Raw genomic sequence first — 20,553 nt, forward strand, 5'->3', positions numbered from 1 at the left:
TAATCAGTTCTTTCTCTGGGTATGAATAGAATTTTTTTATCATAATTCCTCAGAGTAGTCATGGATCATCATACTGCTGAGACTATCAGTCATTCACAGCTGATATCCCAGAATATTGCTATTACTTTGTACAGAGTGCATTTCACTTTGCTTGAGTTCATGTAGGATTTTTCAAGTTTTTCTGAGACCATCCTGCTCATAATCACATACCATAATTTATTCAGCCACTCCCCACTTGATGAACATTCCCTCAATTTCCATGTTTTTTTTTGTCCTGAGAAGAGAGCTGCTATAAATATTATATAGATCCTTTAAAAAATTCTTTTGGGATTCATATCTAGTAGTAGTATTGTTAGGGCAAAGAATATGCATGATTTTATAGCCCTTTGGGCATAGTTTATATCTTTTGATCATTTATCAATTGGGGCATGACTTACGTTTTTTGTAAATTTGACTAATACACTTTATATTTGTTTCTCCTCATTTTGGAAACAGACTCACTAGCTTTATCTCCTCATTTTTGTTTTTTGACTGGATGCCATTTAAAAATATTTTTATTTTCACAGTTACATTTAAAACATTTCACATTTGTTTTTAAAACTTTGAATTCTAGATTCTCTCCCTTATCCCCACCCCCAGATCCTATTAAGAAAACATGTATGAAGTTATGCAAAATATTTCCATAAAAGTGATGTTGTGAAAGAAAACATAGATCTTCCCACTTAAACGAAACCCTCAAGAAAGATAATTTCCGTTACTTAATCTTGTACTATTGGTCTTCTTCAAAAATGAAGGATGAAAAACAACAATCTCTCCTATTTTTCATTTCTCAAAGATCACTGATTGAAGCTCATTAATCATTACTGCTAGTTCTTTTCATATTTGTGAATCTAGTTTATCTGTGTGTGCTCACTGGAGTTTATCAAAGACAGGTATTTTTCTTTCTTTCTTTCCTTTTAAACTATTTATTCTCTGATATTTTCCAATAGCATTTTATTTTCCCAAATACATGAAAAGATAATTTTCAACACTCGCCTTTACAAAACCTTGTGTTCCATTTTTTCCTCCTTCTCTCCTTTCTCTCTCCTCTCTCTAAGACAGCAAGGAATCTGATATAGGTTAACATGTGTCATTCTTCTAAACATATTTCCATATTCATCATCTTGTGCAAGAAAAATTAGTTCAAGAGCAAACAACAGCAAAAAAATAAAAACACTATTATTTGATACACATCCAGTCTCCGGTTCTCTCTCTGCATGTAGATGGTACTTTCTATCCCAAGTTTATTGCAATTGCCTTGAATCACCTCACTGATGAAAAGTCAAGTATATTAGAGTTAATTATCACATAATCTTGTTGTTATTGTGTACAATGTTATCTTGGTTTTGCTCACTTCACTTAGTATCAATTTGTGTAAGTCTTTTCCAGATTTTCTGAAATCAGTCTACTCATCATTTCTTATAGAACAATAATATTCCATTATATTCATTTACCATAACTTATTCAGCCATTCCCCAACTGATGGGCATCCACTCAATTTTTAGTTCCTTGCCACCACAAAAAGGGCTACTACAACATTTTTCATATGTGAGTCCTTTTCCTTCTTTTATGATCTATATGAGATATAGACCTATTAGAGACACTATTGGATCAAGGGGTATGCATAGTTTGATAGCCTTTTGGGCTTAGTTCCAGTTCCAAATTGCTCTCCAGAATGGTTGGATGATTTCACAGCTTCAGCAACACTTTGTTATTTTCTTAATCACACACAAGTAGCAAATATTAGAAGCAAGATTCAGACTCAAGTCTCTTCTGACTCCTAAGTCTAGCATTTATCTTCTTAAAATTAAAGTTTTAATTTTTCAAAAATGCATATTCAAACAAAACAATTCCCTCATTGGCTATTTGGGGAAAACTACATCTTATTTATACACCCTGATTAATTGATTCAAGTATAGAAGTATTCTCATGTAACAAAGGTATTATTTTAAATGAGGTGGGAATAATCCATAGACCCCAACTCTTATCTGTCTTTTTAGTCAAGTTGCTTAAGAGCATATACATGCATATAATTTCTATGTTGTTAATTAAAAGTATTTTTAATAATAGCAGGATAGTATTAGTTGTTTTTAAAACATATTTTTATCCTCTTTTGTTGTCTTACCATTGTCTGCAAAAAATTAGTATATATTCAAAGCTCTTTTCATTTAAAAAGGTCTTATGTTGTGGATTATAAGTTTTTGGATTTTGAAAAAGCAAATTTATCTGCTTTGGGGCAATATTAAACATCAAAAATAGCAAGCATTTGGCAATTGGTATGAACCACCCAAACAGGAAGTAGATGAACCCAATAGACAGAGGAACAATTATCATTTTCATGGCACTGTTTCAGGTCCCTGGCTTTTGTACTTCTCCCAAAGCATTGGCAGAAATGGTAGGAAACTTTATCTTGATGACTAGAAACATTGCCTTTTCAAAATAAAATAAATGTGATAAGGGAAAAATAACAATAAAGTAAAAAAAAAAACAAAAATAAAGGGAAAAATAATGAAAACAATAAATGAATTAAAATAAAATAAGACTTTCCCCCTCTAAATTCCTCAATAATACTAAAAGTCTTAATAGGGGGGTAAAACTATTTTATGACATAGGGAATTCTGTGTATTTCATATTTTTTAAAAATATAAATTGTAATTGAATTTGCTTATTAAGCAATTTTGTTAATTAGCCCTGTTAGCTCTGGGAGGATTTGCTGAGAGTAATTGATTCTTTGGGGAATTAGTCTTCTTATAGTAGGTGTGAAAAAAGGCCCCACAGTTTCTTAGAGAAACAGTCAGATGACTATCTAGAGATACAAAGATTTGGCAACTGTTAAGATATATATGAATTATCATAGCTCTTGCTGTTTAGTGATGTGTAGTGAGAGAACAGAGAGATCAATGACTAAACATGAAGGGATGCCCACAATTTAGGAAGGGGGAGGAGAAAAGAATCAGAAAATAGATGGAGAACTAAGATACATGCAATGTCATGGGAGCAAAATGAGCACATTTCCCAAAGGAGGGGGCTAATCAAAATTCTTAAATGCAGTAAATATTAAGGAGATGAAGAATGAGGAAAGGTTACTGGATTTGGAGAAGTGGTCAGTGTGATCTTGAAAAACATAGTTTCATTAGAACATAGGGGACAAAAGCCAGTTGGCAAGGGCTTACGGAAGAAATGAGTACTAAGGAAATGGTCTAAGTTTTAGTATGGATTTTCTTTGTAATTAGAATATTCTTTATATATTTATCTATGTCAGTATTTATCTTAGATTATTGCATAAATTCTTAGAAGGCAATCTGTAAAGTTCTTTTTTGTATTTCTACTCAAATAGTGTCATCTTACTAGACATTAAATAATGCTTTTTAACAAGATGGTGATATTGGTGCAATGAAATGTAGCTGTTTGTGGGTCATTTCAAGTCTTAAAGTAATTTCCTTGTACTGTGCCAGTTGTATACATCTGTTTTGTTCCTTTCCTTTCCCATGTATAAGTTTCAGGTGAGTGATCTAAAGGAAAAGGGTGTAAGAACTGAGACTCCATGACTTAAACACTCTTCTGAACTACATGGTAGCCATCATTTTTTTCCTAAGAGAAAAAGTTAGTGTGATCAGGATTATTATATTAATTCTTTTTTTGTGTGTGTGCTTGTTTTCTGTCTTTATATTGAAGTTATTCTCCATCAGGATGAAGCCTTCTTTCTGGGAGGACAATCTTTTAGCAAAATTAAAGATCATCAAACAGAAACATAGTATGTTACTTTTTGTAGTTCTTTATTTCTCTGATAACAGGGAAGACATGTTTTATTGTCTCTTTTCTAAGACTTTAGTTATTATTATGAATTTAACAAGTACCAACCAACATTTCAATATAAAATGAAAAACAGAAAAGATTATACATGAAAATGTAAATTTATAGTATAGTTTTTGAATTGTATGTTAAATTTAACATGATAAGAACAAAATTATTATGACCCCTTCTGAACTTCCTTATGCTCTTCTTAGTATAGTTGTTAATGTTTCATTGATTTCTTTTCTTGACTTTTTTTTTTTTGCCTCATTATCACTTTATTTAGTTTTCCCCCATTACTCAATGTTCATCTTCTTTTTATTGGCTTTTTCTTTGCATTGTTGTAGTCATTGTGTATATTATTCTCCTCATTTTGCTCATTTTGGACTGTATAAGTCCATATAAATATTCCCAAATTCCTCTGAATTCCTCATATTGTCAAATAGATAGTACATTATATTATTATGCCTGCTTTACAGATAAGAAAGCTGAACTTAGTGAATTATATTACATGTATGTTATCAGGAATTTGTACTTAGGTCTTCCTGAGTCTAATTCTAAGTCCAATGCTCTTTCTAGCACACCAAATATAGATGGAAAGATGATAACTTCAATGACTTTTTCTAACTTTGGTAAAAACAACTCTGAATATTCTTTTTTTCTCCCATAACTCCCAACACTCTTGCTCATTATAACCAGAAAGACTGCTTCATTTTCATTAGAAAACATCTGTCAACAGTGTTGTGCTCCAGAGAGATTATAATCCATGAATAAAACTGTAAGTTATACACAGAAAGAGAAAATAATAGTAAAAAAATTTTTTAGTCATCAAACAAGATGAAAAGAATGGTTGAAACTGTTTTTTCAGGTTTCTTCCTTTTTACTCTCTACTACTCTTCCCCTCCCCTGCTGTTTTAAAAATTGATTAGCTAATTTAGAGAGGCTTATGAACATTCATTCATTCAATATTTGTTTAGCATTATCCAGGATCACTTAGATTTGTCCTGCAAGAAGATATTTATGACCTATAATATTAAAGTAATTTGATATCAGTGAGTTGTGGACTTCAAATGAATTGAATCCAGTAGATAGCAAGAATGAGTAGGCAGTTTTTCCTTCACAAGAAAAATCAAGTAAACATTTATCAAATGGAAAGTATTTTTAAATTTTATTTTTGTTTTTATTAGCATTTTACTGGTGCTCTTTTTTTTTTTTTTTTAAAGAAAATCACCTTTCTTTTCCAATGTATCCCTCCCATTCCCCTTCCTAAAGAGCTGTTCTTTATAACAAAGAATAAAAAAGAAAAAAAAGGAATTTAATAAAACTAACCAATATAATTTTAAAAATCTGACATCTGTAGTATTCCAAACCAGTAATCCCTTACATGTGCAAAGGAAGTTGAGGGAGAAGTGCCCAGAAATATTTTAGATCAAGCCTACAATTGGGTTTGCCTTGCTAGCTAATTGCTGGCTTCTCAGTGTATGGGAAATGATAATTATAATATAATGACCTCCCTGTTTGTATTTATTTATATTGGAAAGTATAACACAAGAAAAAAACTAAATGACACTTTTTAAACAGTACACCTGTAGAATGAACTTGTTTTGAAATTCTTTGTTTTCTTTCATTACTGAAATTGTTCAAGATAATAGATCATTCACTATGGGAACATTGTGAAAGAGTTAGCCATTGAACAGCAAGCTATTAGAGTTGGAGTGAGAGGAATATCTTCCTTTAGCCTAAATAAATTCATATGACCCTCAGATTTAATATTAGAAAGGCCTTAGAAATTATGTAGTTCAAAACTCTAATATACAGATATGGAAAGTGAGGCTCAAAGAAATTATAGGTAAGTTATCCAAAGTATTAAGTCTGGAGATTAGAACCAAGGCTAGCTATTTGAATCAAATGGCTTGATTTCCAAATCCATACTACGGCATAAAGATCAAAATCTTGATTTACTTGGAATCAATCAGCTTATCCAGCAGCCTTAGATATCTAGGTAAGTATCTAAAAACATTTTCTAAGTAAATGATTATGAGTTTGGAAGATCTACTGTCATTTCTCACCCCCTTACTCATTCTTTTATTTCCTTTCTCCCCATTTTTTTTTGGTTTTCCTTATTCTATTCCAATTCCTCTCCACCCCACGCTGAAATATTCTTACTTTCTTTGCCTTCTGATATAATTCTATAATCATACAGAAGATAGCAGACCAAACATCTATTAAATTATAAAAATATTATTTTATCATTATGATCTCTTAAGTACATCATCCTAATGTAATACCAAAAATTAATACAAGTGTATTCCCACTGTCAGAAAATTCCATTTGTAACTCTTCTCTTTTGTCTGCACATTGTCATTTTGTTATCTCCTTAGCTACTAGAGATTCAATTATCTTTTCTATGCAGATGTCTCCCAGATTTATATATTTGGGGCTTGTCTCTTTATGTAACTTTTTGAATGTTTTCAAATGGATGATTCATAGGCATTTCAAACTCAACATGTCCAGAATATGACTCATTCTCTCTTTACCTCCGACTCTTTTCCTAAACCTCCCCATTATTACCACTTGATAATAATTGATTATTATCACTCCCATCAAAGTAGAAGGATACTACTATCCTTCCAATAACCCAAATTCATAACCTCAGCATCATATTTGACTCTTGTTCTCATTCACCCAGTATTTCCAATTAGTTTCCATATCTTGTTTCTAGCTTCATAGCATCTCATATACATTCCTTTCTCTTTATTTTCATAATAACCACCTAATTTAGGTCTTTGTCATCTCTTGTCTGGACTGTTGTTGTTTATTCATTTCAGTCATGTCCATCTCTTTATGACCCCATTTAGGGTTTGTTTGGCAAATATATTAGCTAGAGTGTTTTGCCATTTCCTTCTCCAGCTCATTTTACAGGTAAAAAACTGAGGCAAACAGGGATTAATAACTTGTCTAGGATCACACAATAAGTGTCTGGGGCCAGATTTGAACCCAAGCACTCTTTCCATTGCACTATTAGCTGATTTTGTTTACCAGAGTAAAAATAGAGTGGAATAGGCAAAGAGAATAAAGACAGAGAGAGGAAGTCAGGAGGAGAAAGAGAAGGTGGAAAAAACCCAGAAAGATGAGAACCAGATTTCAGAAACTTAGAAAAAGAAAAAGGACATGGTGTTTTGATGGGTTAGCAAGAATTTATTAAATGCCTACTATATTCCAGGCACTGTACTAAGGGGTGGGGATAGAAAGAAAGGCCAAAACAAAGCCTATATCTAAAAAAGATTCTAAACCCTGTATTCCAAAAGGGAAAACAATATGCAAATAAATATATACACACACAAGATACATATAAGCTAAGGTAAGGCATTCTGGAAATAGAGTGGGAAGAAATGGGAAAGGCCTTTTACAGAAAGTGGGATTTGAATGGAGTATTGAAGGAAGCCAAGAGATAAAGAAGTGCACTCCAGCCAAGGGGGACAGTGCTGGTTTTTTTGTACTTAAAGAGTACCTAAATGACATCATCATGTTGGGGCTAGATATGATGTGTCTGACTGTGATTGATCCCACCAGCTCAGAAGGTTCTGCCACAGGTCTGCTATAAATAGTCCATGTGAACATTTAGAATGGAAATGTCTCTAAATGGAGTAGAAATAGCAAGAAAGCCAAAATAAATAAATATAAAATATATAAAATATGTGTCAGAGAATACTGCGTAAGAAGACTGGAAAGGTAGGAAGAAACCAAGTTGTGTGGGGCTTCAAAATCCAAATAGAATTTTATATTTGACTTGCAGATATTAGGGAACCCCTGGAATTTATTAAATGAAGGGGTGTGTGTGTGTGGGTGGGGGGACATGGTCAAATCGTTGCTTTTAGGGAATTATTTTGGTGGTTGACTTCAGGATGAATTGGAATAGGGAGAGGCTTGAAAAAGAGAGAACAACCAGAATACTATTGGAACAGTTCAGATGTAAGATGATGAGATCCTACATCAAGATGGCAACTTTATTGAAAGGAGGGTAGGTAATATATAGGAGAGATGATGTGATGATGCAAACAAGAAAACTAGGAAAGAGACTTCAGATTTTATTTGTGGAATGAATACAAGTGTGGAGTTATGGATTACTCTGAGGGTACAGTTTTGAGTGACTGAGAAGATGGCAGTGCTCTTGACAGTAAGAGGGAAATATGAAAGAGATACAGTATAAAACTTTGTAGTCTTCCCTATCCTTACTTCCCTGAATTTTAACATTTTATTGGCGAGTCTTTAGGGATTACTTTATATTTTAAAAATTTTTATAAATTTACTCATCATCAATTTGTCTTGTTTTAAAAATTCCATTGTTCTTTCTAACAGAACATCTTTGTACAAATTGCTGCACTTGAGGGAGTTCTCAGAATCAGATGTTCTTGGCATTTTTTCCCACTACAATGTTTTCATCTTTTTCTTCATTTGTTTTTCACTGAAAACCAACAACAATTGTAATAGCTAGCATTTAAAAATACTTTAAAATTTTTGAAGCATTTTACAAATTTCTTTTTTTTTTACTCCTTACAACAACCCTAGAAAGTAGGTTCTAATATTATTCCTATTTTACAGATGAAAAATCTGAAGGTATTTGTTCCTGATCCTGATTCTGAATTGTTCAGGATCATACAACTAGTAAAAGTAGTAAGCAGGATTTGAACTTTCATTTTCCTGTCTCTAGGCCACTCATTCTATCCATTGTACAACTTAACTGACTTTTTATTACCTTTTGTAGAGCACAAGCTAGTAGAACCTGTGAGATAAAATGTTTACATTAGAAATAGTTTCTGCTCTCATGGAACCATCACAAAATGTATACTTTATGAGCTCTAACACATAAGCAGACTTGTCAAAGTAATGGTACTACATAAGTCCATTGCAGTGTTGTCAAATAAAATACTAGGTGAATTTTAAGGATTTTTTTTTTTTTTTTTTTTTTTTTTTTTTTTTTTTTTTTTTTGCCAATGGGGAACTGAAGAGGAAGTGACATTTCAATTAGTTTTTAAAGTATGGAGAGAAATTTGACAAAGAAGAGTAGGGAAGGAAGTCATTTGAAACATTGTGAAGAAAGGTATAAACATCAGAAGAGAATAGATTCTTTTCAGCAGAAAAAGTAGTCTAGTTTGTCTGATGCATAGAATGTGTGGAGGAAAATTGTATAAAAAGATTGAATTTTTTCATGAAAAAACTTTCAAATTTCATATAATTGAAATGATCTTTTATTCCATCCTACACACTGCTGCCAAAATAATTTTCGTTAAGTGCCAATTTTGACTCCTCTACTCAACCAATTCCAATGGATTCCTATGCTTAGTTTTAAAACCCACAGAACCTGCCTCCAATCCATCTTTCTAAGTCCACTGGATTTTTTTTTCTTCTGTTATGCTATGGGATACCTAACTGGTCTTCTTTTTGTTCTTCATGTAGAACATTCTATCTCCTATTTGTGTGTCTTTACATTGGTGGTCCCTCGTGCTTAGTATGTCTTACTTTTGCCTTACAGAATCCTTCTAAGTTTCAGCCTATGTGTTATCTGTATGAAGCCATTCTTGATTCCCTAGGTGCTAGTGTCCTCTTTCTCTGATGACCTAATATGTATTTCTTTTATATATACACATGTATTTATTTGTATTTATTCCATTTATGTTTACACTGTATATATTTTTCATGTATTTGTCCCCCCATTAGAATAGAAGATCATTGCCAGTGGGGAGCATTTCATTATTTCTACTTCTAACTCTAGTACCAAGCACATAGAAGGTATTTTAACAAATACTTGTTGATTATTGACTGTGAACATTCTTTTGGTTAAGAATTCACTTTCTAGCCATTAAGTGTGAACCATTCTTTTTCTAAATATCTTTTAATTTATTTTTTAATGATGTGGTCTTTCATATTATGATCTAGTATTCACTTTGTGTTTGAGGTTTGTTTTCCCTCCCCCCTCCCTCTTTCTCTCCCTCTCCCTCTCTATCCTTCTTTCCTCCCTCTCCCTTTTCTTTTTCTTCCTCTCTCTCTCCCTCACCCTTTCCCTCTCCCTCTCCCTTTTCCTTTTCCTCTTCCTCTCCCTTTCCCTTTTCCTCTCCCTCTCCCTTTCCCTCTCCCCCTCCCATTCCTTCTTGTTCTTCTTGTTCTTTCTTCTTCTTCTTCTTCTTCTTCTTCTTCTTCTTCTTCTTCTTCTCCTTCTCCTTCTCCTTCTCCTTCTCCTTCTCCTTCTCCTTCTCCTTCTCCTCTTCTCCTTCTCCTTCTCCTTCTCCTTCTCCTTCTCCTTCTCCTTCTCCTTCTCCTTCTCCTTCTCCTTCTCCTTCTCCTTCTCCTTCTCCTTCTCCTTCTCCTTCTCCTTCTCCTTCTCCTTCTCCTTCTCCTTCTCCTTCTCCTTCTCCTTCCTCCTCCTCCTCCTCCTCCTCCTCTCTCTCTCTCTCTCTCTTTCTCTCTCTCTCCCTCTCTCTCTCTCTCCATGACAGTCTATTCCCTTGGTTCTAATTTCTGTCAAACTGTCTTCTGATTTTCCAAGCTATTTTTGTCAAAATGGACTCCTTTACCCATTAATGTGTGTTGTTGGGCTGCTTTTACTTTGTTTATTGCTTATTATTACAATATATGTAATAATGTCTTTTCCACTGATCGTTTTGTTTTGAATGAATATCAAATATTTGGGGTTTGCTATTATCTGCTATTGTATTTTTTGCACTATATCCTTTTCAAGTCTAGCCCTTTGGGAATTACTAAATGAATTTTGATTTTGTTTGTTTTGTTTATACAAAGTGCTCTTTTTGTTATTTGACTTATGCAACTCCAAATTTGTAAACTAATATGAGTAATATGTTCACTCTAACATATGGGTATAGTCTAATCATTAATAAAATATTTCTCCCATTATTTGTCTCTATTTCTGTAAGGAATATTTTGTATTTATATTTGTATAAGCCTTACATGTATTTTAGTTGATTATCTTCTTAACGTTTGATAATTACTTTAGATGATTTCTTTTACTATTATTTCTTCCTGGTTCTTGTAATAACAATAGGTAGGTTGATGATTATTTTGGATATATTTTGTATTCTGATATGATTCTATTGCAATTACTTTAGCTTCCTTGCTGATTATCTGGGGTTTCCATAGTATTTATCATGTCATCTACAAAGATGAATAATTTTATTCTTTCCTTGCTATAGTTTATACTTTTAATCTTGTTCTCTTGACTAGGAATATATCAAATAATGGTGAGGAGTGGAGACAGCATTATTTTATTCCTTTTTGCAAAGTATCTATTATTTCTTCATTGCAAATAATATTAGCTCTTTGTTTTTAATATATACTTTTGATCCTCTTAAGAAAGGGCCTTTCCATATTCATTTAGAAGATGTTTAAGTGGTCCATTGTATAGATTAGGTTTAGAATCAGGAAGACTCACTTTTCTGATTTGAAATCTGGCCTCAGACATTTACTAGCTGTGTTACCCCGGACAAGTTACTTAACCCTGTTTGCCTTAGTTTCCTCATCTGTAAAATGACAGGGAGAAGGAAATTGCAAACCTCTTCAGTATCATTACCAAGAAAACCCAACTTGGGCTACAAAGAATTGGACATGACTGAAATGAGTGAACAACATATTTATGCTTTTTTAGAGAAAAATAAATGAAGTCTATGTTTTTCTAAATTATTTTAAATATTCTAAAATAATCATGTGATTTTTGTAATGTTTATTATTTAGGTGATTCCTTAAGATGGTTATTTTTCTAATACTGAGTCAACCTTGTATAACTAGCATGAATACACCTTGGTGGTAGTGAATTATTTTATGAATGTGTTTCTGTAGGATTCCTCTTTTTATTTAAAATGTTTACATCTATATTCATTAGTGACATTACTCTGTAAGTCTTTTCCCCTACTTTTCTTTCCACAGTTTCTTTATTAATATATATATATATATATATATATATATATATATACATATATGTCTCATAAAAGGAGTTTGTTAGAGTGCCTTATAGTAATGAGAATAATTTTTATAGCATAGATATTAATTGTTCTTTAACACATGAGATGATCCATTTATACATGTCTTCTGTGATGCCCTTTTTTGGACCAGATGATTTGAATTCCTCTTGGCAATTAAGTGCTTTCTTACTCTCTTTATATCCTTGGGTATCAACTCCTTGCTAAATATTTTTTGCATTATTGCTTTCAGGGCAAGCATTCTTCTTGGTAATAAAATAGCAAAATAAGAGCTGAAGAATTCTGCTTTTTCTTTCTTATTAGTTAAAATCATCTTATCTACTTCAAGTAGCATTTATGTCTTTTCTTTGAACTCCTTTTTTACTAATATAGCAAAATGACCAACAAACAATACACCATATTTAGAAATCTTTGTTTTCTACAGAAGTCTCATTTCCTTCTGAGCATTAGTATTTCTGATGCTATTCTTATAGGGCTATGATAAGATTTTGTATTTATCTCCTCTTACCTTTCCTTATTTTTATTTTCTGTTGTTGTTGTTGTTGTTCAGTCACTTTCAGTTATGTCTTATTCTTCATGTTCCTATTTGTGTTTTCTTGGCAAAGATATTGGAGTGCTTTATCATTTCCTTCAGCTCATTTTACAGATGAGAAAACTGAGGCAAACAGGGTTAAAGAACTTGCCCAAGGTCACATAATCATTTAATGTTTGAGGCTGGATTTGAACTCAAAAAGATGAATTTCTTCACTCCAGGCCTGGCACTTTATCTTTTTTGTCTATTAAAAATACCTGAATTAACTACAAAGGACATATGAAGGATATTGCTATCTTATTTTATTCCAAAGTAAAAATAAAATGATGAAATTTTAAAAAAATCAAATAAGTAATAAAAAACAAAAGAATGTAAGATCTTTAAGAATAGGGACTGTCACACAATTTGCTTGAATTTGTGTCCTCAGCACCAAGCAGAGGGCCTGGTCATATAGGAAGTACTTAATGGGTATCTGTTGACTTGACTAAAGAAGGTTGTAAGATATGAGAGATCCTTAGTAGAGAGGAAGGAGTGAAGAAGGAGAAAAAGCAAGTGTTGAAGTGGTCTAGGAGATTTATAAACTCAGAGGGGGTGGAAAAGGAATATTTAGAACATGAACAATCATTTAAGAGGAAGTAGTACTTGAAACTAAAGAAATTCAATAACATAAATTGAAAAACCATTACACGGAGAGACAGAGTGTGGAGGTATGCTCTGTAAGCAAAATACCATTCTTCTTGTAGAGTCTCAGAGACCTCCTTACAGGGAAGTCTTATAGTTTCTATATTTTCTACATAATCATGTAATCAAAAGACACATGAACAAAACAAAGGCAAATGAAGAAAATGTGTTGTCTGGATATTTTTTCTACCTTGGTATTTTTCATCAAACAAGGGCTTAGCAAAGACCTTGCCATTTCTTGACACTTTACCAGTTTCTTAGGAGAGAATCAGCTTATAAATCACTACATTTTAAAAGGCCCAACAACTATCCAAAAAAAAAAAAAAAAAGAGGGAAGGGAGGAGCTTTTTACAAAGTCATTTGTGACTGAGAAGTTCCACCATTTGTGATGCAGAAGAAGTTCCTTAATAGTTGATAGTCACATAGATAGGTCAAGAAAAGTGTCCCATATGCCTGTCATGTGAACTATGTTGCTAACAAGTGTTCCTGAAATACAATGTGTTATTGTTCTTTTTCAGTTCCATTTCACTGAACAAATAAAACAGCAGAGGGATTGGAGTGCCAACGAACTTTCCATCTACATCTGTCTTTTATTTGGTAGCTGAAATTTCAGGGCTAGGAAACTATTGTTATGAGACCCTCATAACATGTGATGTTATCTACACCAATGTTCATTTAACCAAAAGAGAAATCCTTGTCTGTCTATCCTTATGGGAAAAAAATCTCCATTGTCCATCTCCACTTCACACGAGCCTGTGTTGCCCAATTGGCCAATGTGAGTGACAAATTTCTCTTACCTCACACTGTGTAAATATAAAGTACACTGGATGCCCTAATTTTCTATTCACTACTTCCCTAATGCACTTAACCTGTGGTTTATATATGATTGAGCAACAGCAGAAATCCGTTGTAGTTCACTAGTGCTGGAGGTTAAGGAACTACTTCATAGACTTACAGGAATCAGAAGAGATTAAATGCAGTAAGATTCTATTATTTGCCACAGATTTTTTTTTTTTTTAATGAGTCAAATTGAGACCATTTATATATGTGGTGATTTATAACTTCTCTCTCATTGTAAAAATTTCTCCACCAAACCACCTTTTCTATTTCTACTGATGTCCAATTTAAAAAGATAACTGGAGAGCTAAAATACAATCTGGTTCATGAACTAAAAACATTAAAAATCCTTAGAAAACCTATCTCAATCCATTTGTTCCCTACTATTATGTGTTTCTAAGCATTTGCAAAATGGTTTTATTTTGTGTAAATCAAAAGATTTGAATTTGGTGCATAGTTTATTACAGATTTCTAGTCTAAATTAGAATAGATATGAAACCCTGCTTTTAATAAAGGTTTTATTTACCAATTTAATACATCGAATATTGATTAAGCTCCTATTATATACTAGATATACATACTAAAAACTGGAGATGCAGAAGCCAAAATAGACCTTGATTTCAGGAAGCTCAGTCTAATGAGGGATATAACATAAGTGACTATGTTTAGACAAGATAGATACAGGATAAATTGGGGATGGTATAAGGAAGGGTACTAAGATTAAGGAGGTCTAGAAAAGATTTTTTGCAAAAGATTGGGTTTTAATTGACACTTGAAGGAAGTGAGGGATGTTACATATAATGTAGTGAATATTTTTAATAACTCAGGGAAAATGAAGTTAAGTGAAACCTGCTCTTTTACATAGTAACACTGATATTTTTATATACTGCTGTTAAAAGATTGCTAACCAATTTTTAAAAGACAGATCATTTGCTCTTTCTTTTCTTTTTTATTCAAGTTTTTATTCTTTTTTTATGTTTTTATGTAGCTTAAATTTTCTCCTTATTCCCTGTTTTTCCCCCTCCCCTGGAGCTATTCCTTATAAGAAAGGAATATATATATTTAAATATCTTCTTGCTGGGCATAGTGGTATAAGTTTGTACTCTGTTATTGAGGGACAATAAGGCTGGTGGATCCATTGAACTCAGGAATTCTGAGTTTTAGCAGAGCTAAGTAGAGCTGAGTTTAGCACCAGTATGGTGAACCCCTTGGTATGGAGGGCCATCAGATTGCCTATGGAGGAACAAACTGGCACAGTTTGTAAGAACAGAGCAGATCAAAGCTTCTATGCTGGTTAATATTGCAATAGACCCATGGGTGGCTGCTTTTTTTTTTTCAATCTTTGTGAGATAGGGAAAGCCAGTCAATTAATCAGTCAATAAAGCTCTTACTGTTGTTTTTTTTTTTTTATTCAGTGGTAATAGTGAGTTTTATGTTGCATAATTTTCCTATTCCATGACTAATGGAGGACTATGAATTCAATGAGATATATGAAGCTCAGAAGAAAAAAGAAAAATTTCCATGAATGATGATCACACACCTTATGTTTTACAGTAATAAACGACTCGTTGCTTTAGTGCCGATGCCAAATGACACACCATTCCACACCCGCCGGGCCTACACCAGTGAAGATGAAGCCTGGAAATCCTACCTTGAAAATCCCCTGACTGCTGCCACCAAGGCAATGATGAGTATCAATGGAGATGAGGACAGTGCTGCTGCTTTGGGCTTACTGTATGATTATTATAAGGTAGATAACATATTTCTTATTCCTCAATTTGTTTCTACTTTTTTACTACAAAAAAAATTACATTCACCTTTTCTCTCCTGCTTCCTTGAGTACTCATCACTCTGGGCTGAACACCACAATTTAGAGATGTAAGCTTTATTTTCTCTTTTCCTTCCTTCCTTCCTTCCTTCCTTCCTTCCTTCCTTCCTTCCTTCCTTCCTTCCTTCCTTCCTTCCTTCCTTCCTTCCTTCTTTTCCTTATTTTCTTCCTGGTGAACTTCTATTTTCAGGGTTTTGATGTGGCACAATGATCCCCAACTTTGATTTGTGAAATTGCAAGGTGTGTAAGCAACATAGTTACAGTGGAAAGAGTACTGGTTCTGGAGACAGAGAACCCCATCTTTGATATTTATTATCGATTTGTCTTTGGGGAAGGCCCTTAATTTATTTAGAATTGTTTCCCCCTTTTTAAAAAAGAAGCATTTGGACAAGAAAGCCTCTGAGGTCCAGCTCTAGGTCCATGATTCTATGATTCTTTCTTTGTCATTTCAGAAAACTTTCACAACAAAGATGTAATTAATTTTTTTTAATTCAATTTTTTAAAAAATTGCCTTTAATAAATATGTCATATAAACTTTTAGGAGAGGAAGAGGGTATGCTACTGACAAGTAGTTATCCAGCTTTTGCTTGAAAGACTCTAGTAAAAAAAAATCCAAGATTGCCCCTTTTCCTCTTGGAAAGCTCTATTTTCCTTTCAATAACCTCTATATGATTTTTGAAATACTCTGCCCATTGATCTTAGTTCCAGAACATGTCTGATCCCTCTTCTATGTGACATTCAAAATTAACTATCATAATCTCCTCAAGTTTTCTCTTTTCTGGGTTAAACGTCCCTAAGTCAAGTCTAGTGCCTGTTAAAACTAGAAGTCTGAGCATGCAAATAGAAAAATAGTGTTTGATCTCATGGAACTTTCAATATATTGATATAATATACACATTATAACATTTATATAATATCAATTCAATATATTGATATAACACATTATAACATTATAACAGTTATAATGTAATAACATTGCATAGATACAACATGTAAACTAATACATAATACATAATAACTCAAGGGAGAGAACACCAACAAGAATGGAGAATCAGAAAACCTTTCCATAGGAAATGGTGCCAAATAGTTCCAAATTTTGAAGAAAGTAGTAGAGGAGAAGAAATATTGCATTTCATCCATTGGGAGACCACATGTACAAAGGCATCAAGGTGGGAAAAAATAGCAGATGTTGTATTTTTAATTTATTATCTTATTTAAGGCTTGGGTAAGAATTAATCTCTAATCCATAGTTGTGAAAATATATGACTTCTCTGCTAGTATATATGTGTAACAATTTCTAATAATCAGAATACATATGTCCATTTTGCATTTGTTGTGGAATATAACATTTAAGTTATTGATCTAAGCCTTATTTTTGCCATTCAGCTTTTCAAAAACTGTATCCTCTGCATTTTCAAAGCAGAAGCAATCTGATTACATCTCTGATTGCAACTTATTTCTGAAAAGAGAATATATGTATGTTCAATCATTTCAGTTGTGTCTACTCTTTTTAACTCCATTTCAAGTTTTCTTGACAAAGATACTAAAGTGCTTTGCCATTTCCTTTTCCAGCTTATTTGATAAATGAGGAAATTGAGGCAAACAGAATTTAGTGACTTACCCAGGGTCACACAGCCAAGCTCAGTTCTCTACTGTGTCACCTAGTTGCCCTCTAAAAAGAGAAATGATTCCTTAAAATGTTGATTTGAGAAGAATCATAAGGAATTCTTAAGGAATGGCACCAATTAATTCTATGACCTCTGAGTTTTTGCCAGGGAAAAGAACATATTGTTTATCTAAAATGGAAATGATCATAAAATGCTTAACTTTCAGTTCAGACAGAGACAATAAATCCTACAAGACACACGAAAACATTATGTACCAACTTAATAAATTTCCACATATTAATTGTGGAAATTTTATTATTGCTTTTTTTTTGTTAGCATTGACTTTTATGTATTTTGCTTTTTTGTTAGCACTGACTTTTACACATTCTAATTATTCACATGAAATACTACTTTAGGTTTCTTTAAAATGCAAGGGAAGAAACGTTGTGCAGTGATTTAAAATGATCAACAAATTAATTAATTAATTAATATTTTTCAATTAGCAGATATTTTTCCCTTTCTCTCAAAATTGAGAAATAAAGAAAAACAAAACCCTGTTACAAACATATGTAGTCAAACAAAACAAATTTTTACACTGGCCATAAAAAAGTCACTTTTTAGCCTCTTTCTTAAGTTCTTAACTTCTCTATCAGAAGGTAGGTAGCATGTTTCATCCAAATTCTCTAGAGTCATGGCTAGTCATGTTAATTAATTTCTAAGTCTTTCAAAGTAGTTTGTCTTTACAATATTATTGTCTTTGTAAAAATTATTCTCCTGGTTTTGCTCATCTCACTCTGCATCAGTTCAAAGAAATCTTTAAAAATTTCTCTGAAACCATTCCCCTCATTTCTTATAGTACAGTAGTATTCCATCACATTTATATTCCATAATTTGTTTAGTTATTCCCCAAACTGAGGAGTATGTCCCCTCCAACCTCCAGATTCCAATTCTTTGACACTTCAAAATAAACTCAGAATCCCCACTATATCAGCATACGCAAGTCTTTTTCCCTTTCCTACTGGGCATGGGCCAGGCTCTCCTTAATTAGAAACCTATATAACAGCTCTGGGCATTGCAATCCACCCCACTGTTCTATTTTGAGGACTTTCTCTTTACCAAGTACAAAATCTGGGGGTATTTCTCTGTAGACTTTATGCTACATTGACATTAAGCCATTAGCAACTATGCTGATTTGGGCCATTCAGCCAGCTATGAAAGCTGCTTATTGTCATCTCATCCAGATCTCTGTATTTATTAAAATCATTTTTTGAGGTCATTTAGTAAATAGTAGAGGTGGAATTTAAAGTTCAAACTTCTGTCTCCAAATCTGGTATGCCTTCTACTACAAATTGGGTATATCATAACTACTTGTTTTCTTTGTGACTGTACCTGCAGATCACACACACAAACACATTTTAAATATTTGATATATGTATGTTTATTTATTTTTATGTGTATATGATTATAAATGAAAGATTGATCAAAACTGTAGGTATTAAATTCTAGGTCAGGCAACTACAATTAGCTTTGTGAGTCAGATATTTGGTCTACCTGTCTAGAAAAGATTTTTATGTTTGGCTTATGCTAAACCATGATGTTTTGAATCTCCCTCCACTCCAAAAATCTGTCTGTCAATCTAAAGGGATTTATAGAGTACCTATTATGTGTAAAGCAATATCCTGGAAATTGTGGGGAAGATACATAAGTAACACAGGTACATGAAATGGTCCCTTCTGAATTCAAACAGTAGGGAAGAGAGGATGCATATATGTTCCTGGATAGGTACTCTAATAAAAATTCCAAGTGTGGGGGCTGCTAGGTGGTGCAGTGGATAGAACACCAGCCCTGAAGTCAGCAGGAGGACCTAAGTTCAAATCTGATCTCAAACACTTAACACCTAGCTGTGTGACCCTAAGCAAGTCACTTAATCCTAATTGCCTCAGCAAAAAAAAAAAAAAAAAAAATTCCAAGTGTGTCAAATACAAATGAGCCACCCAAATTTAATATGCACTTTCCCCTTTCTTATCTTTTCCATTCTGAAGTAGTCAAGGGGATGTGAGAGGAGGTTAACAGGAGAGAGAATCCAGGCCTAAGCAAAGCTACCTATGACTGCAAGTAGCAGATCCTTGAGCTGCGAATCTGACTATTGGTCTTACCATTTCTTTTAGTGACACAGATAGCACTACTGTATCTTATAGCACTGCCCCTAAAAAGTCAGCCTGACATATGGTTGAGACATTTTGGTTTAAAGAAAGTTTAGTTTTTTCCTTGCTAGATTGTACTTAGTATTCCATGTCACATGTTATCTCTGGATGATACTGTTTGCAGGTTCCTCGAGATAAAAGGTTGCTGACTGTTTGCAAAACTACAGACAATCAAGAAGATCAAGATAAAAGGTAAGGAATTATCTTATTATAATAAGATATTCTCTACGTTATATTATATGTAATATATTATAAACATATATACTTCCCGAGTTTAGAAATTCTCAAAAGTAGAATTTCAGACCTAGAAGGGACTTAGAGATCATTTAATCTACTCTCCTAATTCTAAAAAAAAATTTTTAAAAAGCTATCTTAAACATTTTTAATTAACAAAAATATATTTTTTCCCTTTCACCTCTCCTAACCTTCTTCCCCTATCCCCCAAATAGTAGCACCTAGAATCAGGAAAATTCATCTTCCCGTGTTCAAATCTGGCCTCAGACATTTATTAGTTGTGTGACTCTGGGCAATTCATTTAACTATTTGCCTCAATTCCTTATCTATAGAATAAACTGGAGAAGGAAATGGCAAACTCCTTCAGTATTTTTACCCAGAAAATCTCAAAATGGGATCACAAAGAGTCAGACATGGAAGAAAAATGACTGAACAACAACAAAACAAATATACAAAGTCAGGCAAAAGTAATTGCAGAATTGTTCAGGCCAAAAAATATATACATTAGCCCTGAGTTCATTATCTCTTTGTAGGTAACATGTTTGATCATGGATCTTCTGGAATCATGATTGGTTATTGGGTTGATCAGCATATTTCAGTCTTTCAGAATTGTTCATCTTTACAGTATTGTTATTATTATACAAATTGTGCTTCTAATTTTGCTCCTTTCCCTCTACATCAGTTTACACAAGTTTTCCTATTTTCTCTGAACACATTCCTTTCATTACTTCTTACAATAATATTCCATTCTATTCATTCATATACATATTCATAAACATATTCATGTTTCAGCCATTGGCTGAACGTATAG

At 33.0% G+C, this 20,553-nt stretch overlaps 1 protein-coding gene across 3 annotated transcripts in view; it reads left to right on the forward strand.

Moving 5' to 3' along the window:
* Positions 1-20,553, forward strand: part of GRHL2 (grainyhead like transcription factor 2) — a 208,946-nt gene that overhangs the window by 42,258 nt on the left and 146,135 nt on the right. For all 3 annotated transcript variants that reach the window (XM_003760308.4, XM_023496425.2, XM_023496424.2), the window contains exons 2-3: positions 15,424-15,619; positions 19,633-19,700. In XM_003760308.4, the coding sequence (XP_003760356.3) occupies positions 15,424-15,619; positions 19,633-19,700 (264 nt within the window). The remainder of the gene's footprint in view (positions 1-15,423; positions 15,620-19,632; positions 19,701-20,553) is intronic.

The sequence above is a fragment of the Sarcophilus harrisii genome, chromosome 1 (genome assembly GCF_902635505.1).
Source record: "Sarcophilus harrisii chromosome 1, mSarHar1.11, whole genome shotgun sequence".
NCBI lineage: Eukaryota > Metazoa > Chordata > Mammalia > Dasyuromorphia > Dasyuridae > Sarcophilus > Sarcophilus harrisii.